Source organism: Ursus americanus, chromosome 5, assembly GCF_024610735.1.
Source record: "Ursus americanus isolate L20-20 chromosome 5, mUrsAme1.1.p, whole genome shotgun sequence".
In the NCBI taxonomy this organism is placed as follows: domain Eukaryota; kingdom Metazoa; phylum Chordata; class Mammalia; order Carnivora; family Ursidae; genus Ursus; species Ursus americanus.
The window spans coordinates 46482104-46503837 of NC_142131.1; the positions used below are offsets into that span (position 1 = coordinate 46482104).

At 38.5% G+C, this 21734-nt stretch overlaps 1 protein-coding gene across 1 annotated transcript; it reads right to left on the bottom strand.

Annotated features, from left to right (window-relative positions):
- Positions 1-5343: 5343 nt before the first annotated feature.
- LOC148110094 (double-headed protease inhibitor, submandibular gland-like) lies at positions 5344-11507 on the bottom strand. The gene is made up of 5 exons (XM_087861901.1): positions 11426-11507; positions 9934-10057; positions 7610-7652; positions 5923-6032; positions 5344-5466 (listed from the first exon to the last, which is right to left on the bottom strand). Exons 1-5 carry the CDS (start codon positions 11505-11507, stop codon positions 5415-5417), a joined length of 411 nt encoding a protein of 136 aa, XP_087718027.1. The 3' UTR covers positions 5344-5414.
- Positions 11508-21734: the final 10227 nt, after the last annotated feature.

Genomic DNA, 21734 nt, shown 5'->3' on the forward strand with positions numbered 1-21734 from the left:
ATCTTTTTAACACCAACACTCAACCTTGCAGAATTCAGGTGTCGGCCTTCCTACCTTTTGGATGCACGCTTCTAGCATAAAATGGAAGCACTTACTCCTTGTTAATCCTACTTCTTTCCTTAACTGCCCATTTGTTTACTCCTCTCTAGCATTCAGAGATCCTCCCTGCACTATGCACTCACTGGTCTCCTGGTCCCTGTTGGTAACTTCTGGCTGCCACTCCCTGTCCCCTAGGATTAACTAAGAGGTGGAATTGAGACAGGTCATGCTTCCCTTTTAGTGTCCTCATCTTTCGTTCTCCCTAAAACTCCCACCCCTGGTTGTACAGATGTACATGAATTTGTTTACTATAAGGGTGGAGAAAGGGAAATCTTTAAAGCGAATTACCGAGAAGGGGGAGAAGGTAAAAAGCCGGTAGGACAGAGATGAGTTTCTTCAAAGAGGAGAAGGAAAATAAATCCTTAGGGCAAGACACTGACGGTGAGCTCGCCCAGCGTCTGATCTGATTCCTCTTCCCTCAGGCTTCTATCTCTTTTCAAAGACTGATTTGCTTTTTTTCACTTCGGGGCAGCAAATCCTGCCCATGATCTATTACGGGACATCTGGAGGACAGGGTCTGACCGTCGAAACCGTGGGGGCCCAGGTTAAGTGTGGGCACTTTGAGTCAGCTCTCCTTTGCAAAGTTCTGATCATCCCACTTTCTTTTCAGGGCTGCCCCTGACACACAGGTACAAGCACACATACACAGACACACTTCTGCTCGCCAAAATTAAACATTAAGTCTCAGACGGTACAAGTTTTCAAATTCTATATTATGACCCGTTAGTGGGGTGTGAGATTTATTTTGTTACCACCACCATTTTAAAATAAAATATAGTAAAATGGAGTAAATAGAGTAGAATAACATAAAAATTACAGTGTAACTTCAATAGTGTGTGTGTTTCTAGGTATTGAGATAGAATACAATTTTTTTTTTTTTTTTTTTTTTTTTTTTTTTTTTTTACTGCGAGTCACATTCAGTAACGTTTCAAAACCCCTAGAATAAATCTACAGGTAAGGAAACAAAAATTTGCTATCTGCAAGCTGTGTACCTCTTGCAAGGAGAAAATAAAGTCTTTTTTCATGTTTCCGGCCGAAAGCCTGATATAGTGGTTTGTTCTTAGCAATTCAGCAAGCATTTCTTATATCCCTACTTGGAACCCTTCTGTCTTCCCCTTCATAGTTACTGGAACATCAGAGGCACTTAATAAGCTTACGTTTCTTAAAGGACTGAATGAAAACTTCCTCTAGTTGCAACATACCATGCTATCCCCCAGAATCAATCTAACTTGTACCAACATTGGAAAAAAGCAAAGTGTTGTGCTAAATGTTTCAAATGACACATTGATATTATGAACAGCCTAAGCCCTCGGGTGTTGTATAGTCTGGTGGGGTTGGCACAGAGGAAAAAAGCAGATGAGAAATTGTAATTCAAAATGTGCCAGGAATATGGGTTTTCAAATCAAGTACTGGCATTATTAATGCTGGATAAATGTATTTACACTTGTTTTAAGGCACAGAATATGCTCCATCTTGATAATCTTCCCCTAATATTGATATATAGCAATATAAATTTTACCCTAAGCACTGCGTTAGGAGGACTCCACAAGTTATATTACTCTTCTTTTCATTCAGCTCAAAGTACTTATAGTTTCTAATTTGATTTCTTCTTTAAGTCAGGGTTTATTTATTGCTGTGATATACACATTCCAAATACTGGGGATTTTCCAGAGATTTTTGTTTTGTTTTGTTTTCTTATTCAATTCAGTTGTGGTCAGAGGACATGTGCCATGTGATTGAATTCTTTTAAATTTATGCATACTTGTTTTATAGCCAAGAAAGTATTGGTAAATATTGGTAAATATTTCACGTGTACTTGAGAAGAATGTTTACACTGCTGTTGTTGGGGGGAGGGGTGTTCTCAGGTCATGTCACTGATAGTATTGCTCAATTCTGCCACATGATTGCTAATATTCTTGTTTTATTAATTTTTGAGAGATGGATATTGAAATCTCTGATTATGATCTTGGATTTGTTTATTTTTCTTCGCACTTGGATTCATTTTTGATTTGTGAATCTTGAAGTTCTGTTATGAGGTTCATAAACATTTAAGATTTTTATATCTCCTTAATTGACAACTTTATCATTATAAAATGAATTCTTATCCTTTCAATTATTCTTTGCTCTAAAATCTATTTTGCTTATATTAACATTGCCATTCCAGCTTTCTTTTCACTAATGTTAACATGGTAAATCTTATTTTATCCTTTTATTTTTATTCTATTTGTGCTTTTGCTTACTTACCTATTTACTTACTTACTTACTATTTTATTTTTAAGTAATGTCTATACCCAACATGGGGTTTGAACTCACAACCCTGAGCTGAACAGTTGTATGGTCTACTGACAAAGCCAGGTGGGTGCCCTTGTGCTTTTATTTTTAAAGTGTTTTTCTCATAAACACACTTGGGTTTTGTTTTTTTTTTTAAATCTCATCTTTTTAAAAAATCCAGTCTGGCAATCTCATCCTTTAATTGGAGTGTTTAGACCATTCATATTTAATATGATAACTGATATACTTACCATAACGGTTAATTTTATATGTCAATGTGGCCAGGCCACAGTGCCCAGATACTTGGTCAGACACCAGTTTAGATGTCACTGTGAAGATATTTTTCAGATACAGTCAACATTTAAGTCAGTTGATCTTGTTGTTATTATTGCTGTTTGTAGTTAAATTATTTATTATTATGAGGTCAACACCCATGTACCCACCACTCTAGTGAAGAGCTAGAATGGCTATTACCCTAAAAACCTCCCCCATGTTATTGCCTGCAATACACTGAATATTTGTGTCCCCATCAAATTCATATGTTGAACCCAATTCCCAATGTGATGGTATTAGGAGGAAGGACTTTTGGGTGGTGGTTAGGTATGAAGGCAGAGTCTAGAGAGCTCCCTTGCTCTTTCTGCCATGTGAGGACACAGCAAGAAGACAGTTCTCACCAGATACTGAATTTTCTGACACCTTGATCTTAGAATTGCCAGACTCCAGAACTATAAGAAATAAATGTTTGTTGTTTAAGCCTCCCAGTTTATGGTTTTTTTGTTATAGCAGCCCAAACAGACTAAGGGACTGCCTAACCACAGCCCCCTGTCACAGACTCTATTCTGATTTCTATGTTAATCATTCACAGGCATTTTTAATAGTTTTACTACCTATATATGCCCCCCTAAAAAGATATTTTAGCCTTTTGGATTTCCTCTTTGGTGAGGTGTCTAAATCAGTAGACTCTGAGTAAAGCACACTATTGCAGGGTGGGCCTCCCTCAATCAGATGAAGACTCTAAGAGAAAAAGCCTAAGGCCTCTTGGGGAAGGAGAATTCTGCCTCTCGACTGCCTTCAGACTTGAGCTGCAACATCAACACTTCCCTGAGTCTCCAGCCTGCTGACCTACTTCCCAGCTCCCATAATCACATGAGCCAATTACTTAAAATAAATCTTTTTCTTTCTCTCTTGTCTCTGTCTCTTTCTGTCTCTCTCTTTCTCTCTCCCTCTACACACACGTGCACACACACACACACACACACAATTGGTTTTGTTTTTACAAAGAACCCTAACTAACACAATTATACTGAGTTTACCATCTTGCTACTTGCTTTCTATTAGTTCAATCTGTTTTTCCCCTCATCTCCTTTGTCTTCTTTTGCACACACAAATATAGTATTTTTTCATTATTCCATTTTATCTCCTTTGCAGCATATTTAGTGTTGCTTTAGGATTTCTAGTATACATTCTTAGCTTCTCACAGTGTACCTTTAAGTGGTATTATACCATTTAACTTAGCACAGAATCTTAGAACAGTTTCATTTCTTTCTTCTTTCATTATGTTGTCATGCATTTTATTTTCACATATAAAAAATAAAAACAAAGTTCTGGCAACCTAGCTGCTATGGACAAAATTGTGTCCCCCCCAAATACAAATGTGAAAACACTAATTCCTATTGTGACTGTATTTGGAGATAGGGCTTTAGGAGGTAATTAAGGTTAAATGAAGTCATAAGAGTCAGGTCTTCCTTCCAGTTCTTATTGAACCTTTAATAATTCTTGAGTATAGCCTTTTTTACATTTTATAATAATCAACTTCAAAAGTGTGTCTCTGATTAGTCTACAAACTCTTTAAAGGCATGGATTCTTTTCCCGTTTGTATTACCTTTCCCTACACAACAGATTGCTTGACCTATGGTGATCTTTCTATGTGTGTTGTTAGAAAAAACACACAAATCTCTACAAAATAGCTGGCAAGCACTTGACTAGTCTTCACTAAAAGAGCATTATGCTGGGGTGCCTGGGTGGCTCAGTCAGTTAAGCATCTGACTCTTGATTTCAGCTCAGGTCAGGTCATGATCTCAAGGTCGTGAGATCAAGCCTTGTGGTGGGCTCCATGCTCAGCAGGGAGTCTGCTTGAGGTTCTTTCTCTCCCTCTCTCTCTGCCCCTCCCCTCCTGCATGTGCACGCTCTCTCTCTCTTTCTCAAACAAATAAATAAATCTTAAAAAAAAAAAGCACTGTGCTTTTGGACAGATGAATTTATAGGGCAAAACTTTGTTCCTATTTAAAGACTTACTGTTAGAAAATTCTTCTCTTTACCAAGGCAAAATATCTATCTTTGCATGTTACATTAATGACATGACTCCTCTCTGTGGAGCCCCAGAAATGAGAAAGTTCTGATCTCTCTATCTTATAATACTCCCGCATATACCCTCATCTTTCCCAGTTACCTTGAACTTTCCTTGGGCCTTTTAGTGACTTCAACAATTTAATCAGATTATACTGTTTTTATTCTCTTCCCAACATGATCAACAAAATGTCTTCCTTTGTGCATGCCACTTGTGACTGAGTCCTCTTTAAATAGATATCTAACATCTAATGTTATTCCTGATCTGATTAGTTTACAGTATTATGGATTCTTTATCTTTCTCCAAAGCTGAATTTTCCACTTTTCACTATTGTGGCTAAAGGTACTAATGTTAGACTCATGGTCAGATCTGCCCCTTGATTCACGTTTACTTAAAAATTGTGAGTTTGTTTTTAAAAATTGGATGCTAAGAGCAGATTCTTCTCTCACCAGTGTGTATACAATCTTTCCAGCTCTCAACTTGAGTAGAAATAGAGGAAATCTTTCCATGTGACCTAATGAGGGAAATGGCCATAGACATTCTCCTTAAGAAATAGTCACATCCAGAGACAAACCTGAAAGCTTTCTGCTGAGAATCTTTTATTGAAGAATCAAATCCATATATTTCCTCCCATAGCTGTCCAAGAGATTGGTTCTCTACGTGGAATTTGCCAAAGGGAACTCTGCGCCCTGGAGCATCAGGGCGACTCAGCACAGTCCTTGCTTTGCCAAAGTGTGCCACGACTATTCCTACAAGAGAAATCATTTTTTTTTTTTAAGGGAAGGCTCTGGAGATCTTAAATTGAGACTTTAATATTCTTAGATCAAGCCAGCCAAATGAACACAGTGCATGAAAGGTAAGAAATTAGTAACTGAGCTCCAGCATGGTAGAAAAAGCAATTCAATGTACTAGTCAAAGCCAGTGTTAGGAGCCAAAAAATCTATAAATATCTCTGTTATCTGCCACTTAGTAATATTATGATGTTGATCAAGTCTCCTTTTCCAGCTTCAGTTTCTTCCTACTATCCACTTTCTTTCTCTTGCCCTCTCTCTCTCTTTTTTACTTCTTTTTGTAAAATATTGTACTTACCAGTGAACCATCTCACTTTTCTGTTTTGTAGGAGCATCTTGCTTATTAGGTAGGATGGTTTCTGGCTCTGTGGGAAAGGCTTTTTCTGCAAATAGTACATTAAATTCAGCACTTACACAACAGCATTGCAAAATACACATTTGTTGGCATACTGCTGTCCATCAGATCCACAGAGAGGTAAGAATTCCATGGTGCATATCTCAGAATATCGGGTGCACTCAATATCCTGCAGTCCAAAAAAAGGAAAAAAAATAAAGAACAACTTCAAATTGTTAAATTATAGAAAATAAGCTTTTTTAAAGGCCGCAAGAGGTCATTTAGCCCTCAATCTTACAGGCCAAAAGACACATCCTCTTCAATTTACAAAATCTGACCCAACCATGGTGGCAATCTTGTCACAGTAAGAGATAGCTTAGCTTGAGGTTAGGGCTTCCCTCTCACTCATTCTCCACCAGGAACAGGTGAATAGAGTACATCCAGTGGGTTCTATATTGTACCTAATTTCCAAACCAGTCCTCTCCTTGCCACACACTTATCCACTTTTTTCAGGCCCTCTGGATATCTTGCCCGCATAGTTGCAGGTGTCTGCCAGTTTGCTGCCCAACGTCCATGCTTAGCTAAGATTTCAGTCACCCCCCACACTAATGTCAGAGTGATCTTTTAAAAACCAAATCAGATCTTGTTTTTTTGATTAGTTAACTGATTCCCCATCTACAGAAAGTTCCCTCATGAGCCGTGCTTACTTCTCCCATCTGTTCAGCATCTAACTCCAGCTAAACTTGACTGAATTCCCAGAGTGTTTCCTGCTCCTATACATTTCTGTGCCTTTGCTTAGGCTGTTTTTCTATCTTAGCTGACCTTACCCACTGTACCCTTCAGAACAAGTCCTAAGACTCCTAGTCCTCCTTAGAAATCAGCTTAACTATTTTTATTACAGTTTCATGACAACATTTCTCTCCCTCAAATTGGGTCAGATGCCACTCCTTAAAATGAACTGTCTTTACAACCCCCGGTTTTTATTTCTCTTGTCACATTTCAACCTCTATTAAAATCATTGACATCCGTTCACTTAGTTCTTTACTCCTGAATTGTCTTTACATTTGTTCTTGAATTTTTTTGTTTTTTAAAAAATAACTTCCTTTATTGTTATGAAAGTGTCCTGGAATCCCTAATGTCCTTTCTTAACCTGGTAATTAGTTGCAGTGTTAGAAAACAACCACATGTATACCAATCTGCCCCAATTAAGAGCTATGAGTAAAATTTGTGGAGTTTTCCTCTGGAGAAGTAAACTAACTGTGGTCAGGTCTTCTGTTTAGGCTGGCCACATGACTTATCCATCATTATACATACTCACAGACAATTTCTCTTTTTTTAATAATAATATTTTTTATTATACTATGTTAGTCACCATACAGTACATCCCTAGTTTTTGATGTAAAGTTCGATGATTCATTAGTTGTGTATAACACCCAGTGCACCATGCAATATGTGCCCTCCTTACTACCCATCACCAGCCTATCCCATTCCCCCACCCCCCTTCCCTTTGAAGCCCTCAGTTTGTTTCCCAGAGTCCATAGTCTCTCATGGTTCATTCCCCCTTCTGTTTACCCCCCTTTCTTTATCCCTTTCTTCTCCTACCAATCTCCTGGCTATTCCTTATGTTCCATAAATGAGTGAAGCCATATGGTAATTGTCTTTCTCTCACAGACAATTTCTAGAATGTCTATTTTAAAACTTTCATAAAGGGAGGAATTATTGTAACATTTTATATTAAGAATAAATGAAATTTCTGTGTATACTTACACATTCTTTATCCTGAAGTTTTCTGACTTGAAATCCTTTGTTTCTGAAAGAGAAGATTTTATTGAAAGGGTAATGCATTACTTGACATTTCACAATCCACAGAGTAAAATATAGTCATATATCATTCTGTACTCTCTGTCTTGTACTGAGGATGAGGAGCTCTGGTTAATATTCTACCCAGGTTGGCTAATGTTGACCATTAACACCTTTGATGGATGATCATTTTTGTAAACGAATGAAAATATAAGAAAATAAGATCAACACTAAGAGGAGGTTGGGCATTTAAAAAAATTAGTCCATGAATATTCAGGTGGAAATCAAAGGCATAATATAGTGTGAAAACATTTTTTGCAGTTAAGAAAAAGAAAATATGGGGGGCGCCTGTGTGGCACAGTGGTTAGGTGTCTGCCTTCGGCTCAGGGCGTGATCCCGGCGTTATGGGATCGAGCCCCACATCAGGCTCCTCCGCTATGAGCCTGCTTCTTCCTCTCCCACTCCCCCTGCTTGTGTTCCCTCTCTCGCTGGATGTCTCTATCTCTGTCAAATAAATAAATAAAATCTGTAAAAAAAAAAAAAAGGTTAAAAAAAAAAGAAAAAGAAAATATGTTTAAATCCATCTCTGGCATTTATAGTCTATGTAATTTTGTTACAGTCACTTCTTTCTATAAGATTTCTGTCTTCTAAAAGGAGGCTATGAGATGATAAAATCAGTAAAATCTCATCTTTAGTCTCTTGTGTTTTTATTGGTACATGAGTTTGCATATCCTGAGAGACTTCATTCTGAATAACACTTGTTATTACATTTGACTATAAAATTTCAGAAGGGTGAGAAAAGAAGGAGAGAATGATGAGAAGGAAGAAGAGCTCATTCCTGTAAGTATTCAGTCTGAATTAGCTGCATAGCTAAGATTTGACGTGTTTTATCACCATGGATCCTAAACACTATTATAATTTCTATCTTACAGATGAGAATACTGAAGCATGAGCTGGATTGGGTATTTGCCTAAGGTCACACATCTCCTAAGTGCAGTCTGGATTCTAATGCAGATGTGTGATGCCAAAGCCCATGATTTTAATCATTAGTCATAAGGTAGTGAATTCCAAATTTCTGGAATGGCTGGTAATAACCATTCTTTCATTCTCCTAGAAGCTGAGATGTTTACAGTGAGGAACTCATATGTAATTTGTGGGCTGCTGGTGGTGGGGGTCCCAACTATCCATTTGTACTTTCAATCTCCTCCCTAGACTTTTCCAGATAACCATAAGAAGCAACATGGATTTTCTCTGGGGTAGGAAGGATAGATCAAAGTCTTAAAATAGCACCCGTGGCAAAGAGCCTACGTAGAGAGAGCTGTCTTCTGAGCTCTCATTATGCAGTAAGAAAGGCACAACAGACTACTGGGTATTTACCCCAAAAATACAGACGTAGTGAGGAGAAGGGCCATATGCACCCCAATGTTCATAGCAGCATTGTCCACAATAGCTAAATCGTGGAAGGAACCGAGATGCCCTTCAACAGATGACTGGATTAAGAAGTTGTGGTCCATATATACAATGGAATATTACTCAGCTATCAGAAAGAACGAATTCTCAACATTTGCTGCAACATGGGTGGCACTGGAGGAGATAATGCTAAGTGAAATAAGTCAAGCAGAGAAAGACAATTATCATATGATTTCTCTCATCTATGGAACATAACTAGGAAGATCAGTAGGGGAAGAAAGGGATGGTAATCAGAAGGGGGAATGAAGCATGAGAGACTATGGACTATGAGAAACAAACTGAGGGCTTCAGAGGGGAGGGGGGTGGGGGAATGGGATAGACTGGTGATGGGTAGTAAGGAGAGCACGTATTGCATGGTGCACTGGGTGTTATACACAACTAATGAATCATCGAACTTTACATCAGAAACCAGGGATGTACTGTATGGTGACTAATATAATATAATAAAAAAACATTAAAAAAAAAGAAAGGCACAACAGAAGATTATGGAACTTTGACCAAATACATCTTCTGCCTGAGACTCAGCTTCCTGAAATGTAATGAGGGAATAAAATGTCTATAGGTAACAGCTAATGCCTGAGGAATAGTGTATAATGTGAACGAGAATTTGGCTGGATAGCAAAGAAATATATCTCCTTTAGAGATACAGCTAGACTTATTTATTTTTTATTTGAACAAAGCAAATGTCCAAAGGGTATTGGAGGAGCACGACAAAAGGTAGGATTTATCAAACCACATTGTTAGAAACCAACCAGATTTTGGCCAATATGGACTTCATGATCTTTAAAAATGAGGGGATCCAAATTGAGTATGATACTTACTTAGTTAGCATGCAAAACATGCATTCATTACTGTAAGTATTATGATCTGTGCCACATATTGGGTCCAGGTGCCTTGGGCATGGAATGTCAGAGCCTTTTGTTTTGTATCTGGAACAGTCCACCTATAATTGGAACAAAAAATAATGGCTTACATTGTCTTCCTTCAATTCTGTAGTCTTTCTCGTATCAAGTTGGTAAGACAGAGAAGAGAGTGGAAAGAGTACTAGCCTCTTTAAATTTTCAGCAAACACGTCTAGAAGACCTTATCTGGATCAGGTGCTGTGCTCCGGGTAGTTAGGTCAGACAGGTCAGACGTGAAACATTCCGTAAATAACATTAGAGTTAGCTGTTTCAGAAGGAAATTTTAGTCTCTCCTTTTTGAGTTACAGTGAGAGTACGATGGAATAATGAAAGGGAAAAATACTCAGAACAGTTTAAAATGTCACCTAAAGTAACAGTTTACTTTATCTGCTGTTCTCCTTTTGCAAAGAGATTCCTTTTTGACTTTTAAAGAAAGAACCACCACCAGGAGAAGCGGAGTAGGAATGATCTTACCCTCCTAGGAATTATTTCCATCTAGAGTGAGCTAGCTTCGCTACTTTCACAGCTCGGTTTACACATCAGCTCTGATTTCATTTTTACCAAGACCCCACAGAGAAGGTTACACTCACCTTTTTTACCACTGCTTGATCACCGGAAGAGACTGGCATGAGATGCATTAGAACAGAAGGAATCGGAGAAAGAGCAAATTCCACAGTTAGAAATGCAAGGTTAAATTCATCGTTCACAGTAACTAGAACCCATTTCTGCCATCCCTTGCCCAGGCCAAACCTAAGACAGGTCACTTCTTTACTCAGGGCCAATTCAGGACGAAGCCAGAAATGTATGTGACTCTGATTTAAAAAAACAACAACGTGGGGGAAATCCCTAGTCATTGGAGAAAGGGCTGTCACAGGTATCCAGTATTCCTGTGAACAAGTCCAGGGTAGGGTTGGGTTAAGGTCTCAAAGCTGCATAAGTTGTTTCTGAAAGGCAAGTCAGAAACCTGGAGTCTTGATCAGGAATTGAGCAGGCTGCCTACAGTCCTTTTATTTATTTATTTATTTATTTATTTATTTATTTATTTATTTATTTTAATTGAAGCATAGCCAAGGCAATGTGTTTCATTAGTTTCAGGTGTACAAGATACTGACTCACTAAGTCTATCCATTATGCTGTGCTCACCACATCATGCTGTAGCTCCCATCTGTCACCATACAATATTACAGTACTACAGACTATTTTCCCTATGCTGTACTTTTTATTCCCATGACAATCCTTTTATTTTCCTTCTCAGTCACTCTTCCTCTTCTAAAAGGTCTGAGCCTCACGCCCCCCTTTGCTATCAGACAAATCCAAATAATTAACTTCTCAATTTTTCTTCTGACTTTAACATCTATTGTTACTGAAGGTTGAACAAACTACAATTAACACAAAGCCATTGATGTTTAAAGGAGTCCTAACTCACCAGGTGGAGGGGCAGCCCACGCAGTGGCTACAAGAGCAAAGATGGCGAAAACAGTGACAGTCTTCATAGTGATGACGAGTGAGGCTGGCTGCTCTGAGGCCCACATACACGTATATATACGCACATGCGTAAGACAGGGTCCCACCTTCCTCAAGACTGACCTTTTCACTGATGATTGGTTGTTAATCCAAGCTAGGATGTTAATTTCATTTGTCAAGGAAAGCTTCCTTGTTACTTGATTTATAGGCAGCTGGAAGAGTTATACCCTGAAATTCACCTACCAGAACCGTCTTGCAGAATAATCCTCTGGTTTCTTAGCAAATACAACAGCATGGCTGTATCTGAGAACAAATAAAATCCTAGGTGTAGTAAAGAGAAATAAACAATAAAATGACATGTATGAAGGGTTTTAAGATTATATGAAATGCAGGAAAGTTGAAATAGAAAACAGGAGCAATGAGAGCATTTCTTAAAAATGTACAGTAGCATACGACACGAATACTTAGCACTGTAATACCTTTTCTAGAGTTCGAAGATAATTTACAATGTTCTATGAAGGCTTGTTAAGTGACTAAAAGGAACTTGTGAAATATGCAGACCAGTATTATTGCTACTTAGCAGATGGGACAACAAACACAGAAAGATTAAGTGTTTTCTATTTAGTCACAGAGTCACAGTTGGAAGAGCCAGTTCTCTAGAATTCTAGACCTATACTTCTCTCCTATTTTTTTTTTTTTACTAAGATATGCTACTTCAATAACAGCAACCAATATTTATATTGAAATCCAGATTTTAGCATGGTGTCTCATGTTTCTTAAGATTATAACTGTGATATTCTGTTTGACATGTTCTCCTGTGCTCACATCTATATATGTTCTGTCCATTCACATAACCAACATTCTTTCAATAATACAGGCCTATGGGGCACCTGGGTAGCGCAGTCGTTAAGCGTCTGCCTTCGGTTCAGGGCGTGATCCTGCCGTTCCGGGATCGAGTCCCGCATCGGGCTCCTCTGCTGGGAGCCTGCTTCTTCCTCTCCCACTGCCCTGCTGTGTTCCCTCTCTCGCTGGCTGTCTCTCTGTCGCATACATAAATAAAATCTTTAAAAAAAAATAATGCAGGCCTAATGATTTCCAATTACTTAGCACTTTCACCTCTATTATCTCATGTGGATGACACTATCTCATGTGAAGACATCAGCTCTCCAGAAGATAAAGTTAATACAGAGTTAAGCTAGAGTCAATTCCCAAAGGACAAACTCAAAGATTGGAGGAGTTAAGCAAATTGCCCAAAGCAGACAGCTAATGAGTGACAGAATCTTGACCAAAATCAGATCTTTCAACTTCAGAACTTATGATCTCCCAGTAACTGGTTGCATTTATTTCTAATTTTTTAAGACGTGTCTCTCTCATTCATACTTTCCATTCTCCAATACCACCTCTTTTTCTCCAACATAATTCTATAATTTTGGTTTATTCTATTGGGGAATTTGAATACTTACACCTCACCCATATTTCAGTGCTTCTTCAGCATTTGAAATATGTATACTACATTGAAATGTGCTCCAGAAACTTTTCTTAATCGGATAAATGATCTTCTTCCTAAGTCATAGTGGAGCATCTGATTAGAGTGACCAAGTTCTGAGTAGATGACAAAAATAAGAAAAATGGCTCAGGAAGGGAAAAATGAAAGGGGGGAAATAAGATCATCAGAGACTACGGACTCCACGATACAAACTGAGGGTTTCAGAGGGGAGAGTGGTAGGGGGATGGGTTAGCCCGGTGATGGGTATTAAGGAGGGTACGTATCGCATGGAGCACTGGGAGTTATACGCAAACAATGAATCGTGGAACACTACATCAAAAATGATGTACTGTACGGTGACTAATACAACATAATAAAAAAAAAAGAAAAGAAAAATGGCTCAGTGATGGTAGAGCTGGCTAGGTCAGGGGCAAGCACCTGGGTCTGTGGTTTTCAAACTTTTCATCACTGTTATTTAAGTAAGAAATGGAATTTTCCCTCTCCCTAAACATAATTTTATGAGGCGAGCGAGAAATGAAACAGATTTTTAAAAAGGCAGTCACTTAAATAGAAGCAAGACAGGATTCAAGAGGGCCTGCATTTCCACCACATAGCGTGAGTTTCCATGCAAATCCAGTTGGAAACTAATCTAGAAGACACACACAAAAGGAAGTGAGGCCCTGGAAGGGAGAGTATCTTGTCCATTCAGTGACATAGATCCCCAGATTCTAGTACAAGATTGATTCTGCTATGCCATATCTTGTCACACCATTACACAGCCCTGCGCGAACATGGGATGTCTGCCCCTACTTGCTTTCCCAGAGAACGTGAGTAAGTATCTGCCACCTGGGCCCTAGACTCAGTTCTCTACTGCTTATTGGATATTACCTTCCTGACACCCCAAAGGATCTTCCAGTTCAACATGTTCCTAGAAGACCTTGTTGCTAAATCTCATTTTTAGTGGCTTCTCTTCAGTTTCACTTTGTTAATATCTGTCAGTAGCAACCCAATCCAGGAAAATTTAGGAATCGTCATTTCTTCTCTGATTTTCACACTCACACCTAATCTCTCACCAACTAGGTTTTCATTTGAGTGTGTGCCTTTCTCTCCAGGAAGAATATAAGTATTGTTTGTTTGTTTATTATTTTTTAAAATTCAGAGTTCAAGAGTAACAGCTTATAAATCTATCTCTAAAAAAAAAAAATCTACTTCCCATGTTTCCTCCTTTTGGAAATTCCAATCAGAATGACAGAGAGTTTAACCCTGTCAAGAAATTCTAGTAAGACTGCATTTTTCTTTCTTCTTTTTGCCCCTACTCAGTAACTGTCTAACAGTTTAATTCTCAACATCACTTGGCATCAGGGAAATACAAGTCAAAACCACAATGAGTTACTACCTCACAACAGTCAGAATGGCTAAAATTAACAACCCAGGAAAGGACAGATGTTGATGAGAATGCAGAGAAAGGGGAATCCGCTTACATTGTTGGTGGGAACGCAAGCTGGTGCAGCCACTCTGGAAGACAGTATGGCAGTTCCTCAAAAAGTTAAAAACAGAACTCCTCTACGACCTAGCAATTGCACTATTAGGTATTTATCCAAAGGATACAAACACAGTGATTTGAAGGGGCACATAAACCCCAATGTTTATAATAGCAATGTCTACAATAGCCAAACTATGGAAAGAGCCCAGTGTCCATCAACAGATGAATGGATAAAGAAGATGTAGTATATATACACGATAGAATATTACTTAGCCATCAAAAAGAATGAAATCTTGCCATTTGCAACAGCATGGATAGAACCAGAGGGTATTACACTAAGCAAAATAAGTCAGTCAGAGAAAGACAAATATCATATGATTTCACTCATATGTGGAATATAAGAAACAAAACAGATGAACAGAGGCGAAAGGAAGGAAAAATAAGACAAAAACAGAGAGGGAAAAAAACCATAAGAGACTCTTAATTACAGGAAACAAACTGAGGGTTGCTGGAGGGGAGATGGGTGGGGGAATGAGATTACTGGGTGATGGGCGTTAAGGAGGGCACCTGATGGAATGAGCGCTGGGTGTTATGTGCAACTGATGAATCACTAAATTCTACCTCTGAAACTAATAATACACTACATTTTAATTAAATAGAATTTAAATAAAAATAAATAAAAATAAAAAACAATAACAGTATGTAGGATTATGTAAACTCAATACCATCACAACACATTGCCTAGATCAAAAGTTACTTCAAAGTGACTTCAAATTCACTCCCATTTCTGTTACCAGTTCTTTAACAGGCTTAAGATTTTATCTCAGAAAGAATTGATTGGCTGTGATTCTAGGGTAGCCAGCCCTCGAGGTGGATGTGCACTGCACGTGAATTCTTAGCAACCTCCAGTATGATTCCCCCACATAGTAGGGGTGATCAATAAGTGTAGATGTACAAAACTATCTATCCCCCTTTTGCTCTAAATAAAATTGTGTCTGATTCCAAGTCTTCTGCTGGGCTTTGGGGACATTTGGTCTCATTCATTACTGAAGTTGATGATGATCTGAGATGATTAAGGAGTGCACAAGAAAATGAGGAGAGGCCCTCTAAGCTCTGGATAGTCAAGGCTGCTGCCCGAATCCTGATGGTCCAAGCCAGCTGTAAATGGTTTCCTTCCCTGAGGTAGTTAGTTCCTTGATTCTGTGCCACCTATGGGACGTGGTGACTTTTGGTTGCGATTGAGAACTCTTGAATCCGGGTTTGGCAGACACCTTTTATAGTCATACACTCGGCAGTCTTTTGCCTTTCGGGGCTGCTGCCAATCAGCAGTGTTAGTCAGTGTTAGAACTTGGTCCCTTTCATTTTTCTTGAAAAGTTTATTGCTTCTCCTTTGGTTACTTTCCAAAGCACACAAGCCATTAAGAATCATTTCTTTCCCATTATTTGTTTTTGTCCAGTTTAACTCAAATATTCTCTAAGGCAAATGTACACACTGTTTTATAGCTTTGTGACAGAGGGGAAGGAAAGATACAGGGAAGAGTAGTTAACAGTTTTTAACTATTGCTTTTATTGTTGATGTTGTGTTATTATTTCATGTTTGACATATTGATATTAAATGACTATCAACATTCCATTCTTCTTTAGAATATTATCTTGTGCTAATCTGGGGTTTTGCAGTTCCACCAGCAATCCTTCAGTGGGCACTTATATCTGGATCCCATTCAACTATCTATTGCTCTTTTGAATGCATAGGAACAGCTTCTGGGTGGAGAAGGATGTGGCATTTCCTGCTTGATGTAGCCATATCTGTCCTGTGATCAAAGGCTGAGACTTAAGCAAATATCCCCTGTGAACACAACTTGTCCATTAACTCATTTTTAGAGACCTTGGCAACAGCAGTTCTGGCAACTTTCTCACTTAAAATTCCAGGAGCAAAATGGATCCAGAAGTAAAAATATAATTGTTGAAAACTTTTCATTTTATTACTGCTCCCAGGACTTCTTTCACATAAGTCAAGCCATTGGAATTCACTTTTCATTATTATTAATCCCATTCCTATACGCTAAAAAATCAGCATGTGTTACTTTCTCCTGCCACACATTCCATACATTTGGAATTGAATTATTCCACGAATAAACACAAGTGACCATTTCTGTAGATAATGAGCAATTTTCTGGATCACCATATGCAAAATATAACTGTTTTGTCTGCAAACATAAGAAGATAGATAACATTATTTGTCTGAAGAGCATGGAACTGGGGTTCATGAAGCCAGAGGGAGTGGTATAAGGAACATGAGATTAAAACACACTTACTTGAATTTGTATTTCTGATTTAGACCAACTTGGATAAGCTCAGAAAATCACTTTCGGGGCGCCTGGGTGGCACAGCGGTTAAGCGTCTGCCTTCGGCTCAGGGCGTGATCCCGGTGTTATGGGATCGAGCCCCACATCAGGCTCTTCCGCTATGAGCCTGCTTCTTCCTCTCCCACTCCCCCTGCTTGTGTTCCCTCTCTCGCTGGCTGTCTCTATCTCTGTCGAATAAATAAATAAAATCTTAAAAAAAAAAAAAAGAAAATCACTTTCCCTCTCCAGGTTTCAGAATTCCCATATTTGAAACATGCTGGATAAATTATCTTTAATTTTTCTCTAGCCCTGTTGCTCTGGGATATTATCAACCTGAAATAAAATGATCTTTTCCCGATTGTGACCTTATCAGTACGTATTACATATTTAGCTGATAAAAACCAATTAATTATTTGGAAGTACAATGCCAATTACAACAGTACACTTCACAGCATATTTTTCTGGGATCATGCTACTCATTGCATTCCTCTTTAGCTGCAGCTTTTGCTAGGATTTCTGAAAAATACCTCATGAATCTAGCCTTCCAGGGCGGGGACAAAGTGGAGAGACACAGAAGTTCATGTTTTCATGTAACTAGTTTGTTTCCAGCTATTAGTGTCAGCATTTTTTTATTTGTACCAGGAAGGGAATGCAGTTCCTTCTCTAAATTCCTTGAAATATAATGGTCTTCCCCTATCCTTGTAGGCTTTATGTCATTGACCAGAACTGAGAGTTTTGTCCTATATTCCCTTTTCTTAAGGGTCTAGTTTTACTCAATAACTTTTAAGAAGCAATTGCTCCATGCCAGACATTGTACCAGGCATTGGGGATATAATCATGAATGTTAAACGGTTTCCTCTTAAAAAACTCACGGTCTAGTGAGAGAGAGATAGATTTCTAGATAAACAAGTACACAACACAGCTGGCCATGCAGGTGTAAGGAGAGGATATTATGGGAGCATATGAAAGGAATAACTAATTCATATTCTTTTGTAAAAATTTATTTATTTTTAGAGAAAGAGTGCACAAGCGGGGTGGGGAGGGGCAGAGGGAGAGAGAGAAACTTAAGCAGGCTCCACAGCCAGCACAGAGCCCATTGTGAGGCTTGATCCTAAAACCCTGAGATCATGACCTGAGCCAATATCAAAAGTCAGATGCCTTACTGACTAAGCCAGCCAGGTGCCCCCAACTAAATCATATTCTAAGGGGAAAGAGGTCATGGAAGGTTTCCAGAAAAAAGCTATACCTTCAACGAGCAATAACAAATTAGAGTTTGGAGGGATGGATCTTGTGAGATGGAAGAAAAACTGGGAGAAGGACCAGGGGTAGATAAAAAGAGTATGTTAGGAGGGGACATGAAGGAAGAAGTTCAAGAAAATTATTCAAGGGAAAGAAGACAATATAACAGTGGAGGCTGGAGAGGTGAACAGAGGCCTTGCATGTCAGAAGAGTTTGGACTTTATCTTGGGCGTTAGAGAAGCCACTTATAGGTTTTAAGAATAATGCTATCAGATCTGGATTTCAGACCATTATTCTAAGTACAGTAAAGAATGCAGTGGAAGGGAGAAGGATGAAGGAGGGAGATCATTTATTAGCGATGATCATGAAGTGATGATGATGGCTTGAACCAGAGTTTATCAGTGGTGATCGACCCTATAGAGGATGAAAGGGGTGGAAGTAGACCAAAGCCAATGCCTAGGCTTCAGGTTTGTCTCGTTTTGCTTTGTTCTAGTACAGTGTGGTGGTTTAGTAGGAGTTTTCAACAATTTAAATTGGGGAATTAAACAGATCAGTGCTTTGAAGAGGTCATTTGGAGTTTTTTTTTTTTTTTAAAGAGAGAGCTATAAAGGATGGAGACAAGCCAGTCAGCTCGAAGGCCATTAGAAAAGTCCATTGGAGAAAAAAAGAGGGTCTAAAATTCATTAAAAAAAATATTACAAGCACTGTAACAGATAAGAATGGGAAAAGTATACACTGTTTTCTGCTGATTGCTTTGTGATAGAGGGCAAGGAAAGATACAAGGAAAACTAGTTAATGGCATAGAATGAACTAAAGGAAGACAGTGCATCATCCCTCAAAATAATCTGGAAGGAGCTCTATGGTCATATGAAATTTCCATCAAGGATGACAAATATTTTGTTTGACTGTTTTCCTGTCACTAATCCTCATTTGACAAAGTCCTCTCTGTTCCTTCTTCATGCTCAAAAGTGATTTATAGTCACATGCTATTTAGATAGAACTTTAATTTCAATACTGGAAAGAAAAAGGCACCTGTGTGCCATATGCCATCAAAGAAAGAACAAGAATGTCTTGCTATGCTTTTTTCCCCAGGAGGTAAACAGCCCTTGTCATTGTAAAGGCTGCAGGACATGCTCACTTTATGTACCATTCTCTCTCTGTATAATATATGACACTGGCCTTGGTCAAAGTCAAACAAGAAGGCCACAAAGAATATTGGATTGGGGTACAAATCTGAGTCTTGCCATGTGCTTGTCTCAGCTTCACGCACATATTAAATGTTTAGAAATGTCAACATTTATTATTTTCTATAATTCTACTCAACTATTCTATTTTTATTTTCTATTATTATGGACTGAGAAGTGTGGTTGGTGGTTAAGAGCATAAAAGAGGGTGAAGAGAAGACCAGTAAATTACAAAGAAGGACAAGAGTCAGATTCTCACCCATTACTGAGTTACAGCCCACAGGTCAAACCTGGCTCACCACCTGTTTTTATAAATATACTTCTATTGGAACACAGACAGGTATATTTATTTACATAGTGTAAATTCATTTACTTACACAACAGCATGATTGAGCAGTTGTGACAGAGCCTATATGTCCTACGAAGCCGAAAATAATTACTATCTGGCTGTTTACCAAAAAAATCCGCCTACCCATAGCCTAGACAAATGCTCTCCTTGGGTGTTTTTGAAGCCTTGAGAGAGGAGAAAACTTCAGGTGAGTTCCTTACATGAGAAAATAAGGAGTTTGATAGTATTAGACCTCTGAAAACCTATATTCTTAAAATGGAATCTGAAACAGCATCAGTTATATAGAGCAATGTGTAAGTCTGTGATAGCGACCAAGTAGAGGTGATATAGTTTTGCTTTTTCAGTTTCAACTCAGGATCATTTGTCACCTCCTGGGCTAGAATTTTAGGGCTGGTTTGTGAAATCTCAGTGACATGGGTCTGGTTTTCATTTGCCTCCCATCCATTGAGCCATAACTCAAGAAGCAACTAAAAAAATTAGTTCACTTCAAAAAAAAATTAGTTTACTTGATATTTAATGCAGTTATTTTGTTGTGAACATTTTGACACATATGACATTTTATATTCATCTGTTTGTGTCTGCCAAAAAAAACCAACTTTCAGCTTTTTAGGAATCCCAAGTAATGTGTTCAACACCTTCACATTCAACCCCAATCCCTGTACCTCAGTCCATTGTCTATTTTTCTTGGTCCCCATCCCATTCCTGATGTCTGTTCCTTCCACTTTACCCTTGACCTTCCCTGGGTCCCTGGGCCTTTCTCCATCCCCATATGTCATTCCATTTCAGACCATCCTATCCTCCACCTCACCCTATTCCTAAGCCACACTTTCCCTGGGGCGCAGAATGATTATCAAGGATTGGTTAAGTCTTTTTTTTTTTTTTTTTTTAAAGATTTTATTTATTTATTTGACAGAGATAGTAACAGCCAGCGAGAGAGGGAACTCAAGCAGGAGGAGTGGGAGAGGAAGAAGCAGGCTCATAGCGGAGGAGCCTGATGTGGGGCTCGATCCCATAACGCCGGGATCACGCCCTGAGCTGAAGGCAGACGCTTAACCGCTGTGCCACCCAGGCGCCCCCAAGGATTGGTTAAGTCTTAAGTGTGCGATAACAAAGGCTTATGTGCATATTACCTAATAATCATAATCATCATAAAAATACTAATGAAAGAAGGTAAAGGGTTTATTGTTTATAGCTCAATAAAATGTTCAAAATGACTAAAAAAGCAACTACTTCTCAAAAAATAATAGGTCTTAGTCATGGACACCCTAGCCATCCAGAGTTTCTGGATTTCCTAGAACTACCCAGGAAGGAGATACAATCTCATGTTACAGACTCCCTAAACCCTTCCCTTATATTCTGGAATTGCCAAAGAAAATAGCAACATTGTTTTCTCACTTTTTTTTTTTTGAAATGACAGTATTTTCATGCTTGAAAAATGATTTACAAGCCTTTTTTTTTTTTCTGTTTTCTTGATGATAACATAGGGAAAAAAACTAGTGTGGAATTGATTTTTCACACAGTTACAAAGGACAAAGATCACAAAATCCTACTACAATTGCCCTAGGGACAACTTACCTAAAAGACAAGGGCAGAGGTGAAAAATACAAAATTAACTTCCCCAAACCAAGTAGACCTGCCATTCTGGGTACAGTTCTTCTATAGCTGAGAATAACTTCAATCATGATGGATTCTGCATAGCTTTCCCCCTCTCTAGGATGTATTCAGCACCAGCCCAATATCTGTAAGTGAACAACGTAACTAGGTACAGTCACAGGACGCCAGTATCAAGATGCTGAGCACAACAGAGTTTCAGCACTGAGGCAGGAGCTTACAAGCTGTTCCGTCTCACCCCTACCTACTGCTTGTATTGCCTGGTTGATTTCTCACGTGCATGAGCTCACTGTCTGGTTTAGTGGACTCTAGCTACATGTAGCTATTAAGCACTTGAAATGTGGTTGGTCCAAACAGATATGCTGGAAATATAAAATACATATACTAATATCAAAGACCTGGTTAAAATAAAAGTTTATATTGATTATATTTTGAAATGATAATAGTTTTGACATACTGGGCTACATAAAATATATCATTAAAGTTGATTTTACCCATTTCTTTTGTATCTACTTGAAAACTGGAGATGACACATGATTTGAGTTCTATTTCTAATGGA